The sequence below is a fragment of the Ammodytes marinus genome (genome assembly GCF_949987685.1).
Source record: "Ammodytes marinus genome assembly, chromosome: 2".
NCBI classification, from domain to species: domain Eukaryota; kingdom Metazoa; phylum Chordata; class Actinopteri; order Uranoscopiformes; family Ammodytidae; genus Ammodytes; species Ammodytes marinus.
The window spans coordinates 17,535,525-17,561,455 of record NC_137231.1 but is presented as its reverse complement, the minus strand read 5'-3'; the positions used below and the strand labels follow the sequence as shown (position 1 = coordinate 17,561,455).

Sequence of the window (25,931 nt, the reverse complement as noted above, 5' to 3'; positions counted from 1 at the left end):
TTCTGGTTTTATTTGTGTTACTCTTGGTACAAATCACACTGCTTTCCTGCAGTCAGCTGGCAACGAGAAAGACGTCTCAATATCATTTCACACATAGACCACAATTAAAACTGCTGATAAATAAAGAGATGGCTGCAAGAACAAGTACGTAAGACTGAAAATATATTGCTTTGCCAAGCAAAGCCTCAAAGCCTGTATGAGTACAAATACTTTCTGTGGAGATGTACGCAAGTTAGAATCCGCCAGTTTTTCTACTACTCACTGTGCGTTTTAAAGCCCTCCCATCTAAGTAGCTCCCCGTCTCTTGTCTGTTGTATTGTGCTAGATGTTTTTGCTGTGATGTTTTATTTATATTTATAAGAGGAGGTGATGACTCTCAATCTTTTTGCTGTATATATGTGAATGTTTCAAATTGCTATCGCCCACGGAAAAGCTTTCTTTCGACTGTATTTTACCCACTTCATTCCAAAACGCAAACGTGTGCCAACACTTTGAACATTATGATTTGACTTACTGTGAATAACGTGTCTCAAAGTCAGATGTATATTATGTTCATAAACTTGATCATAATAAAAAAAATCAAATGGGTAGAGTAAAGCAGTTTCTTTTTGCCAAAAATATGTCAATGACATTTATTAACAATCAGTCCTTGGTATTGGTAGAATACAAGACACATGAAAGGGTTTATATAAATTCAAATGAAATGCCATGGGTTGAAATTTTGATCGGAGGTAAGGCAAATGAAGCCATCACTTCAGGGTCCATTCAAGCAATTACTGTACACCTTTCGCAAAACCTGAGTTTTAACTACTGCATTATATCAGAGATATACCAACAAAATCGAAAGGTAAAAGCTCAAAAGTATCACATACAGTGTCGCAGGCTCTTCTGTCATTCATAACACATTCTTGGCACACAAAACACTACAGCAAAGATACATAAACAGATTTGAAGAGACATTGAACATATGGACCACTGAGTCCAACGTTAACAGTGAAATGACAAAACATGATTCTTATTAAAAAACACTTCAACAGATTCTTAATTTGCAGTTCTGCATTACAGTACATGAAAATAAAGTCATTTTAGTCAAAACAGAAATGATCATTTATTTAAATGAAATGCATTATTCTCCCACTTCATGAAGTTTGTATACCTCTGGCCTCATCAGGCTGCATACTGGCATATCTTACAATGACAAACCGCTATGTACAAATACAGTGAAATGTGGGTTAAAATCATATTTTCTGAAGCAGAAAGTTAATGTGCTGAGCTGTTGAAATGACTTACTTTATGACATCTGTGCAAAGACACCATTTAATGGCAATGTGTACAACAGGCAGAGCTCTGTAGTGGTTTTAGGGTATCTGGGGAAAAAGACACTTTGTGCATGTGTGCATTTTGTGAATTGCACTATATACATAAAAAGCATACACTTTCAAACTGATGAAGTCCCTTTAGCTTAACTGGTGTTGGTGTTGTCCATAGTGGCGAGCAGATGTGAGAGCTTGGCCCTCTGGGACGGTGTGATATTCTGGCTCATGTGGATGATGCAGTCCATTGTTATGTCAGGGTTGGCCTGCACAAGGCTACAACACGAGAGGAAAATTAAAACACAAAATGATCTGGTCGTTGACATACATTTTTTAATACCTGCATTTAAAAAAATATGACTTTCAGTTGCCTTTGGAAACTTGCTTGTGGAAGAATACACCTATCACAACTCCCTAAATATTCAATACCCTGCTAGGCCCATCATGCATTTCAGTGAGGTTTCAGTTGTAAGACGGACTCAACAACAGAATATTGGGAACCTCTTTGATTTATTTGCCCTTAAGATGACGTTATACAGTCAGTGTAGCTGTAGATTCAAATATTTCCAGACATGACAAAACTGATTATTTATCTTTCGGGTGGTACCCTGAGTAATCAATTTGTGTCTATGATGTAACTTTGTAAAGTATAAGCTAACATATAAGAAAAATGATAACATTTGGGCGATTAAAATAAGATGATAGGTCACAAATGTTATACCTGCGTATGTGTTTCACTGTGTTTTCTCTTTTCAGGTACTTGATGTTCTCACGGATAGCCGACTGAGTGCCTTCCTCATCGGATAAATGCTTGTCGAGCCACTCAACAACTGCTTGGTTATTATCCCATAGGTATGCCTGGAAAAACAGACAGGAGCAGCTTTAAATCTCAGTTTTAACAATAAAAAATTCAACTACATGATTGCCAGGCTTTTACACTATGTAAGTGTTGATAATTAACGGAGGTCAAAGATATAGCAACCATCCACAACTATTCTCCCATGACCAACCATTTATGATTTTTTTGGCAAGATTTAACCCATTATCTCTACTTCAAGTGAATCACTATACAGACATTTATTCACACCATTTTCACTTTATTTTGTGCATAAGCAGAATCATTAGTCTCTGACTGTCATACCATACCTTGACTGTTCCTTCTGTTTCAACAAACCAGCGACGCAGCATGGACTGAATGTGTCCATCCCCAAGGTCCTTGTTGGCCTCCAGAATCTCACACTTCACCACCTGCTCCAACAGGAGGCGACGCAGGCGCCAGTAGAAGAAGGTCCGCACAGTCTTCCAATCCAAAATATCCTGTGGACAGTGTTAGAGGGCAACACAAAAAGGCATTAAACAAGCATGGCTCCACTCTTAATCCAAGTTTATTTCCATCATCTAATGTTGCACACGTCATAATGTTTGAATGTTCATGAAGTGCACACTCACATTGATGGCACCCTTCTCCTGCATCCTGCCTGGGGTGTCATGGAGATCTACAAACTGCACTGCCACCTGGTGGTAGATTGGCAACAAGAATTCCTCCCTGGTTTTCAGTTGTGACTCCAGCTCTCTGCACTGTTTGTCAGATAGCTGTGGGGAAGCTGATGAAAACAGAAGTGTTTTAGACTGTGAAACTTGCCAGTAAGGTTATGAACCAACTGTATTGCAAATGGAAGGAATACAAAGTGGATGTGTGAGTTGAGAAATAAATCACCTTTACCAAGCTGCTCAGCCAGTTTAGCATAGACTGGATCTAGTCTCTTCATGGTCTTCAGCAGGTCCTTTCTCCTGTATTTGATCTCCACTGTACCCTCGGCCTCCAGCACTCCTCCTCTGGACAAAGTAAGCACCATAGCAGCGAATAAAGAGAAAAAGGCAGGCACTGGTTATTTTTTACACACATCTGTTGCTTCAGTTGGGAACTCCACAGGGAACCGATAAAGAAAAACATGATTGTTTCATGTACCTGCTCTCCCTGTCTGCATAGAGCTCCATACACAGGGGGTTGATTGTGGGGTCTATCACCACCCATGACCCTCCTCTGAGCTCAGCATGTGGTGGGATGTACACCAGCACCGGCTGACGGAAACCATGCAAGGCGTCCACGATATAGGCCCCAAACTTCAATATCTGATCATACATATCTGGGAGCCAAGTGGGTAAAACAGATTTGTTGTATTTAATTACAGAAGTTCTTGCATGTACGGAAAGCATCTCTGCAAAGTTTAGTGTGTCCTTTACCCTTCATTCCACCAGAGAAGCCCCTCCAGTTGGCAAACACCATGAGAGGCAGACGTTCACGATTGAAGTCGCTAATGGCCTGAGCTGTTTTAAAGGCAGAATCTGGAAACCACACCTGGCCGGCCTGCTGCATGACCTGACGTGAACACACAGAAATATGGCGCAGAGGTGAAATATACTGAGACATGCTGTGTTTGTATTAATTGACATGTGGAGAGATCTACTCACTTTGGATTCTGAATCCAGGTTCGCTGGATCTGCGGGTACTGTGAACTCAACTGTGCGTGTTTCAACAGCAATGACACCAAGGGGGATCCCTCCTAACCTGTTTTAAGAGTTAGTAATCGATTAAGGAGCGTTTAAAAAACACAGAAAAAACAATGGGCGTGTCCAATTGAGTGTAAACAGATTTACCGTGCTCTGCCCACTACCACTGTCCGAGCCCAAGACTCCATGATCTCCATGAAAGAGCCGTGGTCGAAGAAGCCACTCTGCCAGGTACCCTTCACTGCTAATGACACAAATGCAGATAAAAAGGAAATGAACCAGGCTGATTTACTGAAACAGAACAGTTAAAAAGTGTAAATCACATCACTTGACACTCACTGGGATGATGCCTCCCAGCCAACATCCAGCGGGGGTCATACGGTGCTTTTGTAGGAGTATATTCTATCTCTCTGTCTACTGGATCTGTAGCTGTGATAACAGGCACAGGGGAGTAATTGTTCTGTGGGGAGAAGAATAACTACAGTTAGTCATCTGAAGGGTTTATTGAGATACTCCTGGAGACCTCAAAGCCTCATTACATGATCTTTCAAACATTCATCTGAACCTTTGGCATATAGGAGAGCCACTGGAGGATGGTGGAGACTCCCTCAAAGTCATCTGGCACGGTGGTGTGTGTGACTCCATTATTATGCATGATCTGGATCCCTCCAAGCTGGTTGTTGGAAGTGTAGACCTCTCTACCCAAAACCTACACAGAAACAAAGACTTCAATGAACGTGGTAATGGATCTTTTTTTCTAACCGACTAAAAATTTGTTTTTACATCGGCCTGCAATGTTTCTTGTTAAAGCGACAATGTGAAGCTGTAGAATAGCTTGTCTCTCAAGTGTTTGCCACGTTCTGTAACTCAAGTTTCTTATGACCAATCTTTGCTTATCTTGAAAGGGCTAATACTACAACAACTGTGCTATTTATTTTTGTTTATTTGAATACTGTCTTGCAATCACATTGGTCTCAATAACAAACCTTGTTAAGAGCGCCGGCTCCAGTCAGGATAATATGAGAGTTTTCCACTTGAATCACTCTCTGTCCCAAACGGACCAGATAAGCTCCGATTCCGATAGCGCGACATGTCACCTGCGAGAGCATGAAAGGGTTAACTCAGTAGATGATCACATTGGCTCTGCCTACTCAGAGAAATCAGATCTTAATTCTCACCATACTGATGGTAATAATCTCCTGATAGGCCTGAGAGGATTCCCCAGCGATGGTGCCAGAACCTCGTAGGTTCTCAACCCCGAGACCATCTACCTTCCCGATGATGTCAGTGATGATGTACCTGCAACAGATGGGCGCAGTGATGAATGCAGAGAAAGAACACATTTCTATCACCCCACTGACACAAGTACAGGGTGTCAAATATTTAATTTAGCTGAATTCGCTACTATATGAATAACTAACAGCCAGTTAATTATTGTACCTGGACTCTCCACCTTCCTCCACATGTTGACAGTGAACAGCATTGGTCGAGCTGATGCGTGTGTAGTCCTGCGGTGTCAGGTAAAGGTACTTAAAACCCTACAGAGAAATGGAAAAAAATGCATATTAGGAAATGTCAAACCGCATATACATATTTGCTACAGTGATAGCAATATGAGGTCATTTCCACGAATAGTGTTTAATGCAAATATAAAAGAGGGACACATTTAGACGTCACCTTGTAGGGGTCAGCAGGGTCAATCCAGGCCACCTGGAACATGGATTTGATCTCTTCAGCGAGGCCGATGCGCGCTCCGCTGTTCGCTGAGACGTAAATGCGTGGGATGCCCTCAGCCCGAGCCAATTCAGACGCTTTGAGGAACAGCTCGTCCTCTTTAGGGCCAAAGGAGCCGATCATGTGAGTGATGTCGTTACAGATGACAATGATATCTCTGCCCTGTGGGTACTCTGGAGTCTTCATCTTCATCCTGAAGGCAACCATTCCAACCTGGAGAAAAATGGTTCAAATGGATGTCAGCTCAAGCTCTCTGAGTCTGATAATACTGACATAAATGCTGTCAAAAGTGTCCTACGTCGTTGTCTCCAGGCAGGCGGTTCATCTGCACGAGTCGACCTTGAGGGTCCAGAACCAGCTCGGAGCAAATCAGCATGTCTTTAGGGGATTTGTTCCCTGGACCCCACTGCTTTAACAGGGCCTAAATGAGGATTTTCAGCATGAGTCAGACACCTTAGGAACCACATAGAAAACAGATAAACCTGATTCAGCATTAGCAGTACCTGTCTGAACATCTCAGGGAAGTCATAGACGTAAGTAGTTCCCAGAGTTTGAGCCTGGAAGCGCTTGGCCTGCAGCAGGTCTTTGGTCACATACGGTGTGTTGATCAGCATGCCATGCAGAGGACCCTGCTTATCGCCATATGACTCGAACATAATCTGAACAGGGTATAATGATGAGGTGAATTAGTGATTTACTTCACCATGGAAATGCAACCATAACAAATTGCTACCTCACTACACTGTCCTTACCTGTCCAGAACTTGGTTCAGTAACTTCATTGTACAGGCTGATGTCCAAGTAATAGCCAGACTCATTAGTGAGAAACAGGCGAACAGGAATGGCACTCCCAGTTGGTGTCAGACGGATGTTGATCTTCAGCTCAGCTTGCATGACCCGCAGCTTCCAAAGACGGCTGCCATAGCGCATCACCATGGAGCGAACGGATTCCTCTATCTGAGGTTCCAGAGAAAAAAGGACAAGGACGTTTAAAAAAGCACATTGAGAGACAAATCTGTATACGCAGTCAGTTCAATGAATGTGAACTACAGGAATTATTTAATGGAGCCACTGACTTTAGAGGGGTCCATAATGACAGTAGGAACAAAGTTGAGGAAGATGTGGTTGCAGTCTGTGCGGATACTGGTGTTACTGAAGGCCACCTCCAACTCATCCATGGCCTCCAACAGAAGACGTTCTCCCTCATTTTGAAGGTATTCGAAGGAGGCTTCCTGGTTATGTATGCAAAAAACTGGGATTAAAATAACCCAAAGAATATTACCTCTAACTATATACGGTATAACCAATGCTCTCTTTAATCATGAAATAAAAAGGTTTTTCACCTTAAAGAAAAACAACGTAACAACCAATTCTAATGATGTTTATCTTTCAAAGAACCAATAAGATCTTACCTTGGTAATAAGATCTGAGTGGCGGATAATAGCACGTATAAAGTAGCGGTAGTCCGTGACTTCAGCCCCCTCCTGAACACGAGCAGCACCGAGGTAGAGGTGCATCTTGTGGTTGGCACAGGGGACGGCTCTCAGTTCAAAGTTCCTCATGCGGCTGAGCTCCAGCTGAAACGCTAAAGCTGGCTCCAGATTACGGTAAATACGATCCTCCTGGAACTGAGGGGGAGGCACAAAATGGAGGGGTCACCGTCATCTCCTCAGACAGCAGCACATCAACTTAGTGACTCACTTAGATCTGATCAATTTTACAATCACAGAATCTGTTCTATTTAGGAAAACACTTACCCCATCTCTAGCTCTGAAAGTGAAGAACTTGGGAAATTCTCTCTGTTGAAACAATATAAAAATAGTAATGATCAGATACCAAACAACTCATTTGAGAGTAAATGTGTGCACTTGCCAAAGAGCAGTTCCACTGGCATCTTTAATGAACAAAATAAGTGCAGCTATGTTTTGGCAGTAACTTAACTAATATTTTAGTATAAAAAAAAAGGTATGAAATGCGTCACTGTGCTATGTCACCTCTAGCTAATAGCTATGCTATGCCACGAACAGTTCATCTCCACCATTGTAAGGACAATTTGTATTAAAAGAGAAGCCATCCATATTTAGTAACACTATACATAACATTTAAAAAAGAAATTGAAAAAAAAGATAAGAATTCATTCTAATAGTTTTTTTAGGATAACAGGAATATTAGCCACTTACTTGCTCTAACTCTATTTCTTAATTTAAACTAAATTTTTAGTTGCACATTACTGAGTGCAGACTTATGTATATGCATTAATGCAATATATGATCTAATGTAGGGGAGAACTGGGGAATGTGAGACATCGGGTAATGTGAGACACCCCCTGTATCTAGGCAACGGAACACATGTGAGAATTATGTTTTCAAGCCCCTCTCATTTCCCCTTGGCCATGAAAGAGAGGACCTTATGGTAATGTTGTAAGCATGTTTTTCCACAAAAATGTATTTTTTGATGTAAAAGTAAATTTTCTTGCTGTCAACTTAATCAAGTATTGTGCCATAGCAAATGGATTCAGGTAGAACAACTTCTATCATACATTTTGATGAACTACCAACATATGAAACCATGTGATGATGATAACTGAAGATTAGCCTGAATTGCTGAGAGAGGTAGTTTTTTCTCAAATTGTGGCAGTGGGCTAAAGTGAGACAAATGCTGTGGGGTAAAGTGAGACAGTGTCTGTGCCCTCTTTAATGAATCCATTATATTTGAGGTAGCAATGAGACTAATTTTAATAAGACAAAAGACAATGCGGCCCAGAGGTGGGGGTTGAATGGTTGAAGGGGAGTCAGCAAGGGCATGGTTTGGCACGTATGTATGTGGGGGACAGGAGAGTGACATTTAACATCAATAGACTCTAATTAATTTGTCTTTAATCAATGAATGATCCAAATAAAACAAATTCAGAAAAACATTAATCAAAGACTCAAAAGGTAGAAAATGACAGCTGGGTCTAGTTCTGTGTTCTGAGTCCCAGGCTGTTTCTGATTGTCCTTTGCTCTGACCCCCAGACACTAGCTGGCTCTAAGGGTCCTGTGTTCTGACCCCCAGACTGTGTTTTAATCTAACTGGTTCTATCTGTCATTTGAATGTTAATTATTGAATATGAATTATATGTTGTATTTGATCAGAGTTGCTTTCAAGTGTTTAGAAAATTTTTTTTCTTAATTGATCAAACCCCATGATTCTGTTACTAGTCCGATATTAGTTTTGGAATATTTGGTTTTCAAGCAAGCTGTCAGGATTCTAACTGTCACAACATGTTGTTATGGTAGTTTCAGAGTGGAAAAAGTAATTGGATCAGTTTACCCCCTTGATTTCTCTGATCTGTCTCAGTGTACCCCTAAGCTGGGGTAAAGTGAGACACAAGACAACTTTTTTTTTTAAACGTCATATTTTCACTGCCTTTCGTCCTGAATAAATTCTGATAATGCCCATTGCTAGGAAACATCCTGAATTAAGGGAAAATGTGTACATTTCACTGATAAGTCATTTTAGCTCGCTTAGAGGGGAGCACATGTCAAAAGTGTATCACCGGGCCGGGCCCAGCAGCAGACCCGGGTTCGATTCCCACCCGCAGTCGTTCTCTGCATGTCACTCCCCTCTCTGCCCCATTTCACCTCTGTCTCTCTGCACTATCAATAAAGCATAAAAATGCCCAAAAAATATCTTAAAAAAAAAAAAAAGTGTATCACATTACCCCGTTCTCCCCTACATGAAAAAAAACTTTACTTTTTTCTGATTCCAAAAAAAATGTATCGCCTCGTGTAGTACTTAAAATATATATGAATACATACAAAAATACAGTAATATGTAGAATTGTGTACTTTTTGAAATGTTTTTGAAATACCTTCTGTGTAATCAAAAATGTGATTCTCCTGATTCCATACTCATAGAGGACAGCTTTCTGAAAGAAAAAAAATACAACATTTTCAATTGAATAATTAAAAAGGGTAACAATATTTCACATTCAAAATAACCAGTCACGTTTGAAGAAGCTAACTGACCTTTGACTGGGCAAAGGCAGTGAAGACCGTCACCAAGGATTCGTCCTCTTCTGTGTCTGCTGTTTTTATGGACACGTTTATGATGTGGATTGGGTTTTCTCTTGTATTCTTTTGGGAATGGAAGATAAATGGGTGTTGAAACAAGCCTTTATATAAATAAGTCAGCAACTCTAACACACACACAGTGCTCACCTTCAAAATCTCCTCCTCATAGAGACCAGAGCAGGACTCCAACATTGGTTCTGCAAAGCTGCAGAGAACTTCATCAAAATTCCTGCAATAAATAGAAGAAACACCACAATGGGCAATAATGTTTTTTTCATGGCCATGAATGAATAGGAAAGAAAGGCAAATTGTCATCCAGTTACAGTAAAAGTGACCTTTTAAAATCGTCAAAACACTGTAGAGCCACCATGGCGCCCATGCGCTGGCAGGGTGGAGACATGGCTCCGTCCAGGAAGAGATCACTGCCCTGTCGCCTCATGACAAACTGATCTAGTCCACTCACTGGCACAGGAGCCCTAAACAAAGAGAAGCACACAGACAATGACAGCAAGACTGGCCTGCTCAATCATCAGATAGAAAGGTTTCCTTTAGCAAAAACATTGAACAGCCAAAAATACAAATATCTGAATGAGAGCAATAAAAGCAAGTCTGGATTTTCTCCTTATCCTTTCAACAAAAAAGCACCACTTTCATATCCAACTATGATTAACTACAGTTGATGGGCACATTTCACATATTGAATTGACAAGGATTATGAATTGTCATTATCAAGAAGAATTGTTCCTGTATTTGATTGAGAGTTGCGAATCAAGAATCTAAATCTGATGCCGGCGTGAACAGGCCCCCATTTCAGTAGCAGACACCAAAATCGCATTTTAGATTTTTTTTTTTTGGCTTTTCACCTTTATTGGATAGTTAGTGTATAAAGGCAGAGAGAAAACATTGGGAAAGACATGCGACAATGGTCGCTGGCAGGATTTGAACCAGCGACTTCGCGCCTATGCTGCATGCGCAATAATCACTATGCTATTAAGGCGCTACCCAGGCTTGAAGCATTGAAGAGGAACATGGAATAAAATAAAGATGTACCTCTCAAAAGGATAGGAATTGCACTACACTTTTACACTAAGAGGAAATCATGGAAAGCTCAGCTGAGAAGTGAATTAAGACGGACTTGTTAGAGGCGTCCATAAGCACATGTTTCTGGATTTGCAGGGCAGACGTGAAAAGCAACACAGTCCATTCGACATGCATTGCTGTGAGACATACACACGGTCAGGTGGTCTGGCAGGTTGGGAGAAGCTATACTCTACCTGTTCATAGTACGGCTGCCCCTTCTGAAATAAGATGATTGACAAAGATGATCAAACTGTACCTCTTCTGTGAGGCATTTTGGTTAGATTAAAGCATTTTACAAGAAGCTGTGCACATTCACATTAATGTCCATTGGATAAAACCATTCTGCATTCAAAGTTAGCCATGAGCAGTTAAAGAAGCCGTTTATGGGCCACTCTCAACCTACTACTCCTTTATCAATTTATCTCCATTGATCGGGACACTTGAAGGATGTTTTGAAAGTCCTGGATTTCTGTTTATTTGGTTTATTGAAATCCTGCTTGATCAAAGGGAAGCCCAGTCCGTCATAAACACTAATGCTAAAGTTCATCGCAGACAACCTCACAGCCTCGGATACTGTGCCGAGGTAACATCTGTCCAGAGTTGGAGGTGGTAGTGATTTATCAGTGACTCAATAATTAGCCAACAACCTGGTGTTTAGCTGTGGCAAAAGAGTCTTTGCAGAGTATTTAAGTTAGAGAAACTTCCCACCTGTTGGGATGGGATGACGGCAGCATGAACTGGAAGTCCACAGCGCACGATCCATCCGTCAGCCGGTGATGCTGGATGCTATTCAGCTCATAGGCGATGTAACCCCTGCGCACATACACCTGAAAGTCGACAAAGAGCAAGTCATTATCGCCAACGCCAACTAAGGAATGAATATGCACAAGAAAGCAACTCCTGAGTGTGGGTCGACTGGCCATACCTCCAAGGCAGCCATGCAGACAACTTGATTGACGTGATAGAAGAAATTGGGCAAAACATCAAAAATTGAGGTTTCTGAGAGAATGAGTTTCTGTAATAAAAAAAAGTAAAGATTAATTTAATATTCCAACTTCTAAAGATGGATGATTAACAATGAAATTGCTCACAACACAAAGCTAACCTTCAAGTTCTCTGGACAAAACTGGTGGCCGTACATGTCGATGGCTGACAGGAAGATGGACTCCACTTGGTTGTGCCTCAGTTCGTACGATGGTAAATGTGAGGCGATCAGCACCTATGACACATTTACAAAAAATAAATATTTAATAACCTGATTGTTAAAAAAGTGCATAATTTCTTAAAAAATGTATAAAGACTGATGGTCTCAAATCACTTCAATCAAACTTTAGGAGTCCTTTCTGAAAGAACACCTTGCACAAACAATATGTTCAGACAGAATTAGTGTTTAACTGAGATGCAGGCAGTCTTGGCTATTACTGTACCTGTCTGGCTCTCAGGGCCACCTTTGCGTTCTCCGTCTTGTTCAGCTGTGTGAGCTCATTCAGAATGACCATCAACTCATCTGCTAGCGTGGGATCCCTTCCACACAGTTGGTCCTACACAAAGTGTACAGTGTTTATTTTATTGAACATCACATGTTTTGGTAGAGTGTTTATTTTATGCATTTTAGGTTGAGGTTGACCTTACTATGAGCATAGTGACTAAGACGTTCCTCTTGGAGACCTGGGCGTGAGAGAAGATGTACTCCATCACAGGACTCATGTTGGGTTTGTACTGCTCTCTCAGGTTAATAACACACTTGTCATAGTGAGCTGTTGTGAGGACAAGAGTAATCTGACCTTAGCAAATACAACTTAAACACAGTCATGAAGTAAATAAAAGCCTCATTTACAGTGTTTAGTGTATTAATGTCACCTTGCTGGAACTGCATCTCTACTTGCAGATATCGCTTGAGCAGATCCAGAACCACAGACTTCATGTATCCACGAATTCCACTGCGATACCTGGAGCAGACATATTCAAAGTTACACTTGTCAATCAATGCAATGTTATACGTTACTGCTGCACAATCTTCCAAAATAAGAAAAAACAAACCTCTGAACAAGCTGAACAATGCTCTGAGTGTTCATGAAGAACACCTCTCGGTCAGATTTCCTCTGTAGGGTTGCTGCATGGCCGTCTAGAATATTTGCAATCTGGAGCAGACAAAGGCAAACATCATAATAGTATTTTGAAAACAGTGATTATTTGTATTAAAAGAACTGGCTCTTAGACAACTGTGCGTCAGTCTCTCACCCTTTGGCTGGGGAATTGGCAGAGCACAGAGGTGATGTTGCTGGCGTACTGGGCCATGACTTTACGGATAGCTTTCTCCACAGCGGGAGGAATGCGACTGGCAACACTCGTCATGATCTCTTGGAGTTCCAACAGCGGCAGTGAGGGGTCCCTTAAGGTCTTCATCAGGGTGGCCACCCACTGTTTCAGCTGCAGACATCAACACGCACACATATCATTAATAGAACTGATCATACGATTTAAGAATCTGGAGCGTCAAAAAGCCTGCGGTGTACCTTGCTGGTGAAGTAGGGCTCTTCGAGGCAGTAGCCATCCATGACTTTACCCAAGTTTTCGAGCACACTGTGAAACACCTGGTGAAGCTTTTCCCCAACAATGGGTAGTGGCTGCTGGGGTGGCAGGATCGCCATGTTGAGCTCCACCTACGATAGGAGGATTATTTGCTTAACCAACAAGCAACAGTAAACATACAGTAATATTTAAAGAATTAATTTGAACAATATGTGGCTAATGTGATACTTATTAGCGAGAATATGTTATGAAGAGGTATAAATTATAAGGCATAATTAAGAAAAATAATGTATGCATCTTTTAACATTCACTTACCCGATGTATACTGCTGGGGTCATCCAGGTCCATACGTGCTACAATACAACCAGGCTCCAGAACTGCTCCATGTCTCTTCACAAAGTGGATGCAACCAGACTGATTCACAGTCAATGTCATCACCATTTTCATCACCTGAAAACCGCAGCACAAACAGCCAGTCAATTCAAATTAACAAAAAAGACGCAGCATGATGCCTCAAGGAAAAAAATCTTTCACAGTCACCTCGATCTCTGCATAGATTTCTCCTGCACCAACGTGGCCTCCATCCTCGACCATGTACTGTAGCAGTTTACCAGCCGAGGGCGACCTCAGCACCGTGGGGTCCTTCTCCTTGTCAAACACACAGGTCTTGTTCCCAACCGTGATGCGGTAGCTGTTTAAGTCGTTCATGAGAATTAGCAAAACCAAAACAAAAGAAAAAGGGGAGAATCCAGGTTTATAGATTCAAAAGCTCTTGCCTGTCCACTTCCTCCTTCATGTAGGTGGTGTGGCTGCTGCCAACATAGGACAACAGGAGGCCACCATCACTCAGCCTGTGGACATCTATCTCAATGTTGGAGTCGTTCATCATGATGACATAAGTTGTTGGGGATTGGCGAGCAACCTGCAGGCAGAAGGAGAGATAACTTATTGAACAAAGAGAATACCTAGGTTCAAGGTTGAGTCAAACAATGAACAAGTAAAGGGAAAAGCCATGTAAAGTAGATACCTTTAGACAAAACTTGACTCCTTCATAAATTAGGTCCACACTGACACAGTTGAGGAGACTGGCTGCAGGCAGTACTTGACCTCTATAGAGGCAGCAGATAATGTTTACTCATAAGTCGACTGCATAAGACATACTGTAAGAATTGTAGTTAGACATCAATAATGAGGGACTGTGTCTACTGACCTTTCCAGTGAATGTAGGTAGTCAGACATGCTCTTTCGGAAGCTCGCATCAGCAACATGCAAAGCTCCACAAACAATACCCAGCATAGTGTCAGGTCTCTCCGCCTGTAGGGAGAGCATGTGGCTTCATGAAACAGGGGAACTAACTGCACACATAAATTCAGTGACCAAGTGAACTTACCATTAAAAAAGATTAACAAGGTTTTCGGTCAGTTACCTGCACTTTCTCTGCGATGAGATGATCCAGCCAGCCGGTGTCGATATCATTGTTTCTAAAGCATTCCGTCTCTAATAACTTAATGAGGTATTCAACAGTTGTCCTGAAGTCACCTCTGATGGACAGCTCCTTCATAGCCACCACCATGTTTCTGAAGCACATGAAAAATATGACACCTGATAAACACATGTATCCTACTAGATTTACATTTGTTAATCTTTTAACATAATTCCACCTTTATTTTCTGCAAAGTAGCTGTATTCCTTACAATTTATGAAGAATGTATCAACGTCATTGTAAATGAGGGTCAACCCTCAATGATCTCTCAAGTATAAATAAAGGGGAAGTAAATAAATAAAATTATGGGCAGGTCAGTGCATTGTTACACTGTTTTATTACATCATGTGCTGTTACAACATTAGGTCAGACATTCCATTACTGGCTGTTGGCTCATGATCTGCACCTCAACGCTCTAATTGCTAAAGATCAGACGTCACGGCATGATTGGCACAACAAAATGTGGGCTTACGAGATGGCTTCTTCTCGGTTTTCACCCCAGGAGAAACAGTGTCCAAACTGGGAGTCTGCAAATTCATGAAGGCCACCAGTGGCCCCGACGCTAAAATAACCCCAGACGTTTTTACTGCTGCGGAAGTTCAGCTCCTGCACGGTGCCAGAGCTGGGCTTGAACCCCTGTGAGGAAGGACAACAAATCAGTGGTGTGCAATAAGGTACGTAGCAAAACGGTCTTATTTGAGTGTTAAGGAAAGGGAGCTGTACCTCGTCAGGGTTTTCACTGGTGATCCGAGCAGCGATGACATGCCCTCTTGGGCTTGGCAAGCAGTCTGGATTCTCAAAGTCAATGATGGTGTCCCCCCATGGAGCTTCTCCATAAAGCAAGCGGATGCACTTAATTCTATGAAGGGGGATGCCCATTGCAATCTATCAGAGATGAAGCACGTAGTTAAAATGGAAGGGCTAGTCTCATTTTATTTCGTGTGGTAGGATTATTCTTTGTGTCCACTGACAGAGGTATACCTGAAGCTGTGCGGCTGGCAGGTTTACATCCGCGATCATCTCAGTACAGGGATGTTCCACTTGCAGGCGAGGGTTCAGCTCCAGGAAATGGAAGCTTCCATCTTCAGAGAAGAGATATTCCACAGTACCTGCGCTCACATAGCCCACCATCTTGGCCAGTCGTACAGCATACTGGACCAGAAAGAGAAGACAATATGTCCAATCTCAACTGGAGCTGTAGGTTGGGAAAATAAATGTGGATTGACATAAACTGACCTGTTCCATTTGCTCGAACGTAGAGGGAGAAGCTATGGTGGCGGGAGCCTCCTCTATGATCTTCTGGTGCCTTCTCTGGATAGAGCAGTCTCGTCCAAACAGAGAGATTGCATTTCCATACTCATCGGCCAGTATCTGAACCTCAAGGTGTCTCGCATGCTGAGCCAGCTGCATGACGAAGATGGGCGATCCAGGAACCTCAGTCTGCACCTGCACTCAACAAGAAAAAGTGTCAGCTGTAAGAATTACATAGTTTAGTTTAGTCAACTTGTTGAACATGTGAAAATAATACAAACACAAGTAAAACTCATAAGCAATACAAAAAGTAAAACACATGGGACCATCAGCAACATATAAACAACAATTAGCAACTCAAATAATAGTGTTACTACCAGGCAATTTTTGATTAGTTGAACATAATTTAAATAGCTTTATAATCAATCAAATCTGGAAATGTTAGTTTTTAATTTGATAAATCGTGATTTTGTTTACATCGCATTCAACTAATTTAAGTCATGTAATAACAAATAAAATCAACACAAACCTGTCTAAAGAAACTTGGAAAGTCCTCAGAGTTTTCCACTTTACGGATACCTTTTCCCCCTCCGCCCTCCGAGGCCTTGATGACAACCGGATAACCAATTCTCTCAGCTCCCTGCAAACAAACACAACTTAACGAAAATAACTAAACGCACTTAGTTGGAGGGATTCATTTTGAGGGGGAAAATAAGCAAATTTGTGGCTATTGTTAATAATGACTTGAGCTTAGAAAATGCTTACTGCCAGCCCATCGTCTACATCCTGAACACAGCCCTTTGTGTAAACCTCTGGAGGAACACTAATTGCATTGCCCAGTGTTTGGTCCTCCTCTGCCCAGTCCACTCTCAAACCTGGATATACACAAGGTCATAACATAGTAAAACACTGTATTCAAACTGGTGCACAAACTGACATGAACATTAAATATAACCACATCACAAGAGTCTAGATCCTGTGTCTACAGTTCAGTTTTGGTTACAGTGGCATAATAAAATACTGAGACAGTGCGGGAGGTAAAAGCATCACCTGATCCGGTCCACGGTAGTGTGGGAATGTCAGCGCTCTGAGCCACAATGGAAGATGCCACCTTGTCCCCTAGAGCCCACATGGCCTTACTGGACGGCCCTGAGAAACATACAATCAGTTAGCGATGAGATTTGACATAGCTAGAGATGAACACACTTGAAATCAGGCGAATACTTTGTGGTTTCAAAACTGGATTTTTACCTAAGAATGATATTCCTGCTTTGTTCAACAGCTCAGGCAGCTTGGGATTTTCCGAGGCATGACCCCAACCAGCCCACACAGCCTGTTATTAACGATACACACAGACATGCAATCAATGATCAGTTTATTGTTTTTTCTTTATTAGAAGTAGGTAGACAAGTTCAAAGAGGAAAAAGGTAAATGGCGAAGTGTACCTGCACTGGGATTCTTTTAGCAATGTCCACTATCAGCTCTACGTTGGCATAGTTGTTATTGTTGGGCCCTCCCGGTACAGGCACATAATGATCGGCCATTTTAATGTATTCTATAAGGGGGAAGCACAACATTTAATTATTTCGTTAAACAGCTGTCTCACAGTAAGGACTAGTTTGGTGTGTATTGTTTACCTTTACTCTCACATAGATAACTGCTGGGTTATAAAAAAGAATAAATAAGCTCAGAATGACCTGCATTCGCCTTCAAGTCTTCTGGCGTCACCATGACCACAAACCGGATGGTCCTTTCATTGCGGAACATTTCGTAGGCCCAGCGGCGGATAGATCGCATACATTTGACCGCCGCTATACCGTTGTTAGCTATCAGTACCTGGAACAAAGACACCAAAGCACTTGTGTGTAAGAAAGACAGAAATTGAAAAAATGCTGCAATGACATTAAGCAATAAAATAGAGAAAAATACAGAAACATTCTTACTTTTTCTATGACACGGTTGCCACCAAATCGGGTGACAAACTCAGCAGGGGAGGCCACAGTGAAGTCTCTCTGCAGATCCATCTTCCTTTGTTCACGTCCTTTTTTCACCAAGTGAAGACCAGACATGCTAGACCTGCAGTGAAAAGCTCATGGTTAGTAGTTGGGCCTAATAACACAGCACAGTGCTATAACCCTGGTGTATTCAGGTCTGTAAATATAAAGTCAATTAAATTATCCAGGATACTGCAGGCCGCGTGTCATCCTCCAAAATGATAGATCCGAGCAACAGACTGCAGTGCTCCTCGACAGCCATGGTAGTTGTAAGAGTGATTCAGGGACTGGGACATAGCTAAATTGCTGCAACGTAATGTGCTATGAAAAATCCCAAGTCAAAGTTCAGTTTCTCTCAACAAGCAAAGAAGTGGACAAGCCCATTTAACTTTGGACCTTCTCTTGAAAAGGACACTTCATAGAAAACAATTGAGAACACAGACGATTGAACCTGGAAACTATTAGCTAAAGAAATAAGTCTATGCTTGCACTCTTGTTGTACCTTATTATTGTATATTTGCCACAAAAGAGACGCCAAAAGGTAAACGCAGTTAGGAGTAATAACACATAAAAACATATTTTCAAAATCATTAAAAATTCACTAGTCCGGCAATTTGAGTATGTTGCTGGAACCAGAGCTTCCTCATAATTATTTTATAGTTATGATGCGTTATTACTTTTTTGATTATTTCTGATAAACACTGAAGAAAAATTCATAAGCTGCTTTAATTTGAGAACATGCACTGATGTTTACGTCAGGCCTTTGTGTGAACTGTGACTTCAACAGATAGTAGATACAAAGTAGTAGTCGGTGATAATACTTATTGATTATAACACTCTTCATATGAGTCTACAAGGTCAATGAGCAAATGTGCCCCTTTGCTACCAAGCTGTCATGCAATGTAATTATCGAATCACCTTTTTTTTTAAACAGCAAAAATGGTTAATGGTTAAGTGGATCCTATTATCTGCTTTACTGTTATAACTAAATAGTGCCACATATCATGACTATCAGCTAGGTCATGCATGGTTCATTCCAAAGTCTCAAACCACTTCCTAAAACTGGATAGCAGTGAGAAACACCTGCGTTGCATCAGTGAGCAATATTGTGAAGTTGGAGTACAGCTCTGTCTGAGCAAACTTGAACTTTAAAATTAACTCATGTGTTGCAGTTGAAAATTCATATTTCACTATTTTCGATAACGTTATCCGGCTCATTACACACTTTGTATCCACCTTCTGATTTTTTTCTCCATGAAATGGAGACACGATATAACTACACCCATGCTACTGAGCAAACAATAAGTATCTATTCATAGACATGATAGAGCTAAAGAGGATTATAAGGATTATAACTTGTGCAAAAACCTTTTAGATTCTTACTGCACTGCTTAATGTGGACGAAGCTATTCTGGTCTGTTTTACACCTCCCTCCTCTAGAGAGTACAAACTGTGTTTCTTTATTTCCTCAAACTTGCACGAGCCAAGTCAAGCTGTGTGTGTTCAGTTACATAACTCCAGTATGGCCAGACAGAATGATCTCTACTGTTCACAAACATATCTGCAGAAGTTGCTAATCTACTTTCCTACAAAGCGATTATGCATGTTTTCCTTATTCCTCTTGCTGTAACATAGGCACGTGGTAACTAGTGTCCACATAATAAACACTGCAGCAAACAGATCATATTACAAAGAAAGAATGCTATCCAGCTTTTAATGGCACTAACCTTCGGAGATATGGGAACAAGCCGTCACCTTACATTGTGCAGCCAACTTCGCCCTCCTTCCCTTAGTATTGAAACTAGGTTTTAAATTCCAAAAGCAACGCTTCCTCTCGGGCACTCTCTTTCCTCCCACATGTGGAGCATAATAATCTCCAGATCCCGTGTGACAGACCATAGACCGCTTTTCATAAACAGACAAAGAGGCAAGGCTGCACCGGGACAAGTGTTCATTCCACTTAATTTATAGAAGAAAGCATCTAGCATCCAGACAAAATATGTGGCCTAAGTTTTTGAAACATGAAAAGCCTGCAAATTTCAACTTGCCCTGTTGCACAACAATTCCTTTGAGCTGCAGACAGAAGGAAGAGGAAAATCTCTTACCTTCCTCCCCTTCATGATGCTACTCGCTAGCACACATAGCTTCGAGTCAATCCAACTAAGTGGGGAATGTAGCCGTATGCACCAAACAACCCCTCTGCCCCACGATCATATCATATACCATAGCTGGGTATAAAAATAACTTGCCACTATGCAGACTGCAAAAAAAATTTAAAAAATTAATTAAAAATGAGTGGCGGATTCAAAAGTGTTTTTGTTTGCCGTTCTGTGACCTAGAGTCACGCCACAGTTTTCAAAGTCACTTCAAGCTCTGATTCCAATAATAGAGCCGGGGGGCGTTGGGCATGCGACAATAACATAGGTCAATGCTATGTAGTCAGGTGATAACGCTCAGATAGTGGAGACAGGGCGAGGAGGGGCATAGCGGCACGTTGTTTCTGCCACACAAAGTAAACATGATTCTCCTGGCTAAAATAATGGTAAAGCAAATGTATCCAGATCATCATCAAAATATTCTTATAACTCGTGAATTGCTCTGAAACATTCTGGAATAACTTTACTTGTCATCATCAAACAAACTTATAAAAAGGGGGGGATTCAATAAGCAAACTAAGCCTTCAGCCATGGTGACAGGTTAAGGATTTTATAATGACTGCAAAGATAGAGCTTCCCCGTAGGCAAATCAAGATAAATAAGGAAATTACTTAAGGACTGTGTTAGCGAGTTCAACAGCTTTTTCAAGACAGTCAACTATAAATAATTATTCACAGTGTTTTTGTTTATTGCGATTCCTGATCTTTTATCCTCGCACATGATTTATATCCGTCCCTCCGACTATTTTTTGGGAGAGTGAGATGCCTACATGTCAGAGTTACAACATGCGGACAAGGCTTTGTCACCTGAGTGTGTTCACACATGATGGAGTGATGGAAACATTACTGACCCTAGATGTTTGACATTAATGATGTATTCACACATGGAAAGTCCGCTAGTTCACTTGGTTTGGTCCAGACCAAATAGAGTTTATATTTTTTTGTTTGGTGTGGTCCACTTTCATATTGCCCCTTTTGTAAGTGAACCAGCATTACGAAGCAAAACCACACGTGATCTGAGGTCATTCATTCATTGGACAGACATTCTGGGGTGGAGAGAAGCAGGAAGAACGAAGTAAAAACTGCAAAATATATCATTGATATAATATGGGGTTAAAAATAATAAAAATGCCTACATCTAGCCTATAAATAAAGAAGAAAAAATCAAATTATTGTTGTTTCATATGGTTATAATATGAAGCACTATGACAATGCCACGTTATGTGGCTTATAGTCAATGATGTGAAACATCAGTTTTACTGTATTAGAAGAATAGGCTCATGCCGACACTCAGCTGTGTATCAGCTGGGTTTCAGTTCAGCGCAGTTCAGCTCCAAACTGACACGGGGATAGTATTGACGGACCCGTACATGGGAAGCGAAATAAAAACACACTTCTTGCGCAGCGTGAACCTGTTGGCACTGTGCGGGAGACGCTCCCCTCTCCTTCACCTGATCGCTGAACACATTCAGCATTTTTACGCGTCCTCTCGATCAAATGTAATATATTGTTCTGGGCTCCCGGTCAAATCACAACTTATCGTCCTAACAATGGCGACAACAACACTTTCCCACTTTCGGCAATTTATTAAAAAAGAAAAGGAACAGTGCTTCCTGCATTTGGGTCGGATCGAGTCCGGACAAATTCACACCACAAACGAACTGCAGCAGAGTCCGTTTGCACATGAGTTCGTTTCAACTGAACTAAACACAGCATGTGTGAATACACCCTTAATGGTCTTCCAATAGAAGCAACAAGGTCTTACTTGATGCCGGAGGAGATGGACTGCGACCCAGCAGAGGACCTACGGCGAGTAAAACATTTGGGGTGAGCGGTCGGGGGCAGAGATGAGCCGCTTGGAGGTTTGGCCATTATGGGTTCATCATCTTCTGAAGAGTTATCCTCCGACGCTCCCAGTATGAAGGTAGCTGAGCTGAGCATTGGCACCTTGCCTCTGGAAACTCTCCGTCTGCTCGGAGGCAGTGGTGATGGGGTTTCTGACTTCACCTCAGAAGACGCCTGCAGAGCCTGGGGCAGGACTGTATTGACTTCTACACTGCTGTTGGCCAGAGGACTGTTCTCCTGATTGTCCGCTGCAGTAGTAGGAACTGTTGACAGGGAATGTTCGCAGGCTGCTGCAGGAGGACCGCAGCCAGAAGGAGATTCCTCTCCTTCCACGGGCATGGCTACTGTCTGGGTGTTATTTCTCCACAGTAGCAACAATATCCACAGGATTAAAACCAAAACTGCAAGAGGGAGCATTCACAGGCATCTTCCAGAGACTGTAACAAGAACAAAGTGGATATTATAAGTCTTACAAGAGATAACAGTGATATCTACATGTCATAAGTGAGCCAAGTTAACAATATCATCATGGGATTTAAAATGAGTATTAGTTGATTGATAAATAGAAAATACATTATATATATAAAATCAATGACACAATTGCATACTTTATTCCCACGAAGCACTGGCAATTTCATTTTGAGACTGTTAAATGTCTCACTAAGCACAAATAGTTGTTGTAATTCATTAATAAATCAAATTAAGGGATCAAAAATGGTTTGTTTACTTTTAGTGTTTGAGTATAAAATTAGCTTTCTGTCAAAATATACTACATTTTAAATGTTTAAATAGGACTCAAATTGCAGTACCAGTTGTATTGTATTATAATCAAAGACTTAATGCTATGGGGCACTAATGTCTTTGTACTATAATTCTAGTCTGTTTACATTTATCTTACAGGGGTCAGGAGCCTCGTCAGGACAAAGGGCATGCTGGGTAATTTGAAACTCTCCAAATCTGTGTAACAGGCTCAACTTCAAAGGGGGCAGCTCGACCCTAACAGAACAATAACTGTACTGATCAATATATTTTCTATTAAGTAAGTCATAAATGAAAATCGTACTATATGCAATCAATAAAATGTACACAGTCATATATACTCTTCTTGACTTTGAGTTTTTTAAATAAATGAATACATTTATGAAGTTTACTATGCCAGGAGGGCCTGTGGCAGGCTACATTTCCAAGCCAGTGAGCGTCCAGTGAACAGCCTATCTGTGACAGATGACATGAGAGCCAAGTGTGGCTGCCTCATGTGGGCTAAAGGTCAACACAGAGTGAATGAAGGGGTGGGGAGGAGGAGGCACAAACAGCATGAATGAACACCTAAAGGCACCAAAATAAGACATCCAAACTAGGTATATAGTTCGATATCGTTTTCCATGTGAAACAAATGTTGTTGACGCATGTCTACCAATATCTGTATTTTAAATAAGAATTAATTAATATAATAATATGCAGCCCAAAAAAAAGGCATTCACTGGAAAGACAAGGAGCCATTTGTTCTCTGGCTGAGCCATCACTTTTCTGCTGGAACCATAGGTGGAACACAATAGTTTAGGTATATTGAGTTTTTTTTTTTTTACCATAAAGGAAAATCAGAAATTTTATTCTATTTCATATTTTTTGAAGGCAAGGTCAAATAGATCCAGCACTGATCGTTTAAAATGTAAGTTAATTATTGCACTTAATAAAAAGTGTGACCCCAATGCTGATCTCATCATCCGAAGGTCTAATGCATATGGTCTAATGTACACAAAATGCCATCACTACACCAGCGTAGTGGTTCTTTTTCACACAAACATAATAAACTTAACGTAACAGAATAATAGACTTCAATAAGTTTAAGCGACAGAAAACCAGCGTTAATCGTTACCATTTTCTATCATACACCCTGCATTTTCCAGATTAAACACGATGTTTAGGCCTATGTGAGACAGCGAGACAGATCTGAAATTTAAATGATCAAAATGCACTTGTAAACGCGGTTTACAGTAGTAAAAACATTCCTTTACTCACCGCTAATGATAACGAAGAGCACTCCTCGGTCGTTGTTATTGTTGCTGAGATACACACTGAGCTAGCGAGCTAGCTGACAGCCAAACCAGTCGTTAATTTTCATAACTTCCGATAAAGTTTTTTTTAAATTAAACTACATTCTTCACTTCCCATAGACCTCGAGCTCCGTCCAGAGTGAACCACTGTTAATGCGTTTATGTTTTAGCAATTTGCATGTCAGTAGCAGGCAGCTGCAAATCTGAAAGACACCTACCAGTACGTTACCAGTCCAATCAAGGCTGTCCCTCGCTCTGAACCCCCACCACAGCGCGACACCACCACCTCCTCATCCTCCTCTTCCGTGCAGGGATGGTAAACATGGATATCCCAAGATCGTGTGTATAAAAGATGGTTCAGTCTGTGGTTCAAAACGTGGCGAAAAAGTAGTAACCATTCAGGTACCATGGAATGAATGAGCGGTTGCAAAGAGGCTTTATGTTACCACATCAGACATCGGAGTGCATTATAAATACAGCAATATAACAATTTAATTTGGCTCTTCCTATTTTAAACAGTGGACATCGGCTGATATCAGTCATAGTTTCATAAAACCAAACATGTAAAAAAAACAATATATTGCACTGTTAATCCACAGTATTTAAACCATATACTATCTATGATTTAAACCCGGCTTTCTAAACCTCAACATGTCGTACTCATAGTTGTGAAACGGCTCCAAAATGTATGGTTTAGAGAGAAGGGTCTAGATGCAGCCGCTTCCGCCTACCAGTGCAGCTCGGCCAAACATGCCAAACACGCCCATATCTGCCAAAAACGCCCATATCGGCCAAAAACGCCTACAGCTCGTGCGCATGCGTAACGCTACAGAACTAATTCAAGCCCGCAGCTCAGTCCCATTGTTGCTTACTTAGCGATGTTGTCGCTATATTTACCGACTTTTCAGACACCTCTGGCGACGTTTTCTTCAAAAAAGCGACCAGAGACAAATCTAGCTACTTTTTCTGGTGTTATTGGTGACTTTTTCGCTCAAGTATCGCTCTTTACTCTAATCAACGATCAGCGGGTGCCTCCCCTGCCTCTCCCCCGTCCTAGAGCACTGACAGGCGGCAGAGTCCTCGCGCAGCAGTCCCTCGCAGCTGCGGACAGAGCAGGATATACACACCTCTCTGCTCTAGTGTTCCTTTAGCATCCCTATTAGCAGTTGTAGTACCCCTCTTTTATGAGTAGTGCTTATTGAAACTGTGAGCATGTATGATTACTGCTAGACTTAACATTATCACGTCGGTTTTCTATGCAATTGTTTGATTCAATTTTATTTCAGACATATCAAAAAAAGACAAATTAAAAGCATGAAAATACAATAAAAAATATGTTCAAATGATTTCACAAATAAAAATAAACAAAAAAACCCAAAAAATAAACAAATAACATATTGAATTGATATGCCTGAAAAGGAGTAGGAAGAAGTATAAACTTATTTGATCCAACCCCTTTTCCACAGCTCAATAACTTTATAATAATTTTTTATATTATTATTATTATTATTATTATTATTATCATTATTATTATTATTATTATTATTATTATTATTATTATTATTATTATTATTATTATTATATTTATACAATCCATATATCCATATATACTCGACACCATTGCAAATGAGGGCCACCCCTCAATTGGTCTCCTGAGGATAAACAAAAATCAAACGAAAAATGAAATGAAATATCCACTATACATCCATACAAAAATACATCCATCCACCATATGCATCAACACAATTCATATGTCCATATCTCCATATTTGTACAACTCACATATCCATATCCACACATACATACTTTCCGTCTTAAATCTCTCCCTTATCCCTGTACCTGTTAAAAATCATTGCTTTGAATTTTTTTTTTAACTGAATCATGTTTGGACATTGCTTTAGCTCCGTGCTCATACCATTCCACAG

General features: G+C 41.0%; 1 protein-coding gene across 8 annotated transcripts; it reads right to left on the bottom strand.

Annotated features, from left to right (window-relative positions):
- Positions 1-653: 653 nt before the first annotated feature.
- Positions 654-24,271, bottom strand: acacb (acetyl-CoA carboxylase beta). 8 transcript variants are annotated; one of them, XM_080047751.1, is made up of 54 exons: positions 24,225-24,271; positions 21,873-22,389; positions 17,902-18,034; positions 17,656-17,794; positions 17,404-17,513; positions 17,210-17,291; positions 17,009-17,107; positions 16,724-16,833; positions 16,488-16,598; positions 15,944-16,153; positions 15,689-15,859; positions 15,431-15,592; positions 15,180-15,343; positions 14,651-14,801; positions 14,435-14,538; positions 14,252-14,333; positions 14,001-14,146; positions 13,765-13,915; positions 13,540-13,674; positions 13,209-13,355; positions 12,934-13,122; positions 12,733-12,833; positions 12,553-12,641; positions 12,325-12,449; positions 12,120-12,233; positions 11,798-11,911; positions 11,618-11,707; positions 11,401-11,519; positions 10,887-10,910; positions 9,948-10,088; positions 9,760-9,841; positions 9,568-9,675; positions 9,411-9,467; positions 7,315-7,356; positions 6,970-7,185; positions 6,634-6,789; positions 6,311-6,514; positions 6,062-6,217; positions 5,857-5,979; positions 5,502-5,771; positions 5,265-5,362; positions 5,003-5,123; positions 4,811-4,921; positions 4,390-4,533; positions 4,164-4,284; positions 3,972-4,068; positions 3,786-3,882; positions 3,558-3,693; positions 3,283-3,460; positions 3,031-3,149; positions 2,763-2,917; positions 2,460-2,630; positions 2,035-2,171; positions 654-1,589 (listed from the first exon to the last, which is right to left on the bottom strand). In XM_080047751.1, the coding sequence occupies exons 2-54, from the start codon at positions 22,367-22,369 to the stop codon at positions 1,463-1,465; spliced, it is 7,236 nt and encodes a 2,411-aa protein (XP_079903877.1). In that variant the 5' UTR covers positions 22,370-22,389; positions 24,225-24,271; the 3' UTR covers positions 654-1,462. The 8 variants fall into 8 exon arrangements, with proteins under 8 accessions (XP_079903877.1, XP_079903876.1, XP_079903879.1 ...); XM_080047750.1 differs by having other exon boundaries at positions 23,972-24,249; XM_080047753.1 differs by having other exon boundaries at positions 3,037-3,149; positions 23,972-24,249.
- Between the last annotated feature and the right edge of the window lie 1,660 nt (positions 24,272-25,931).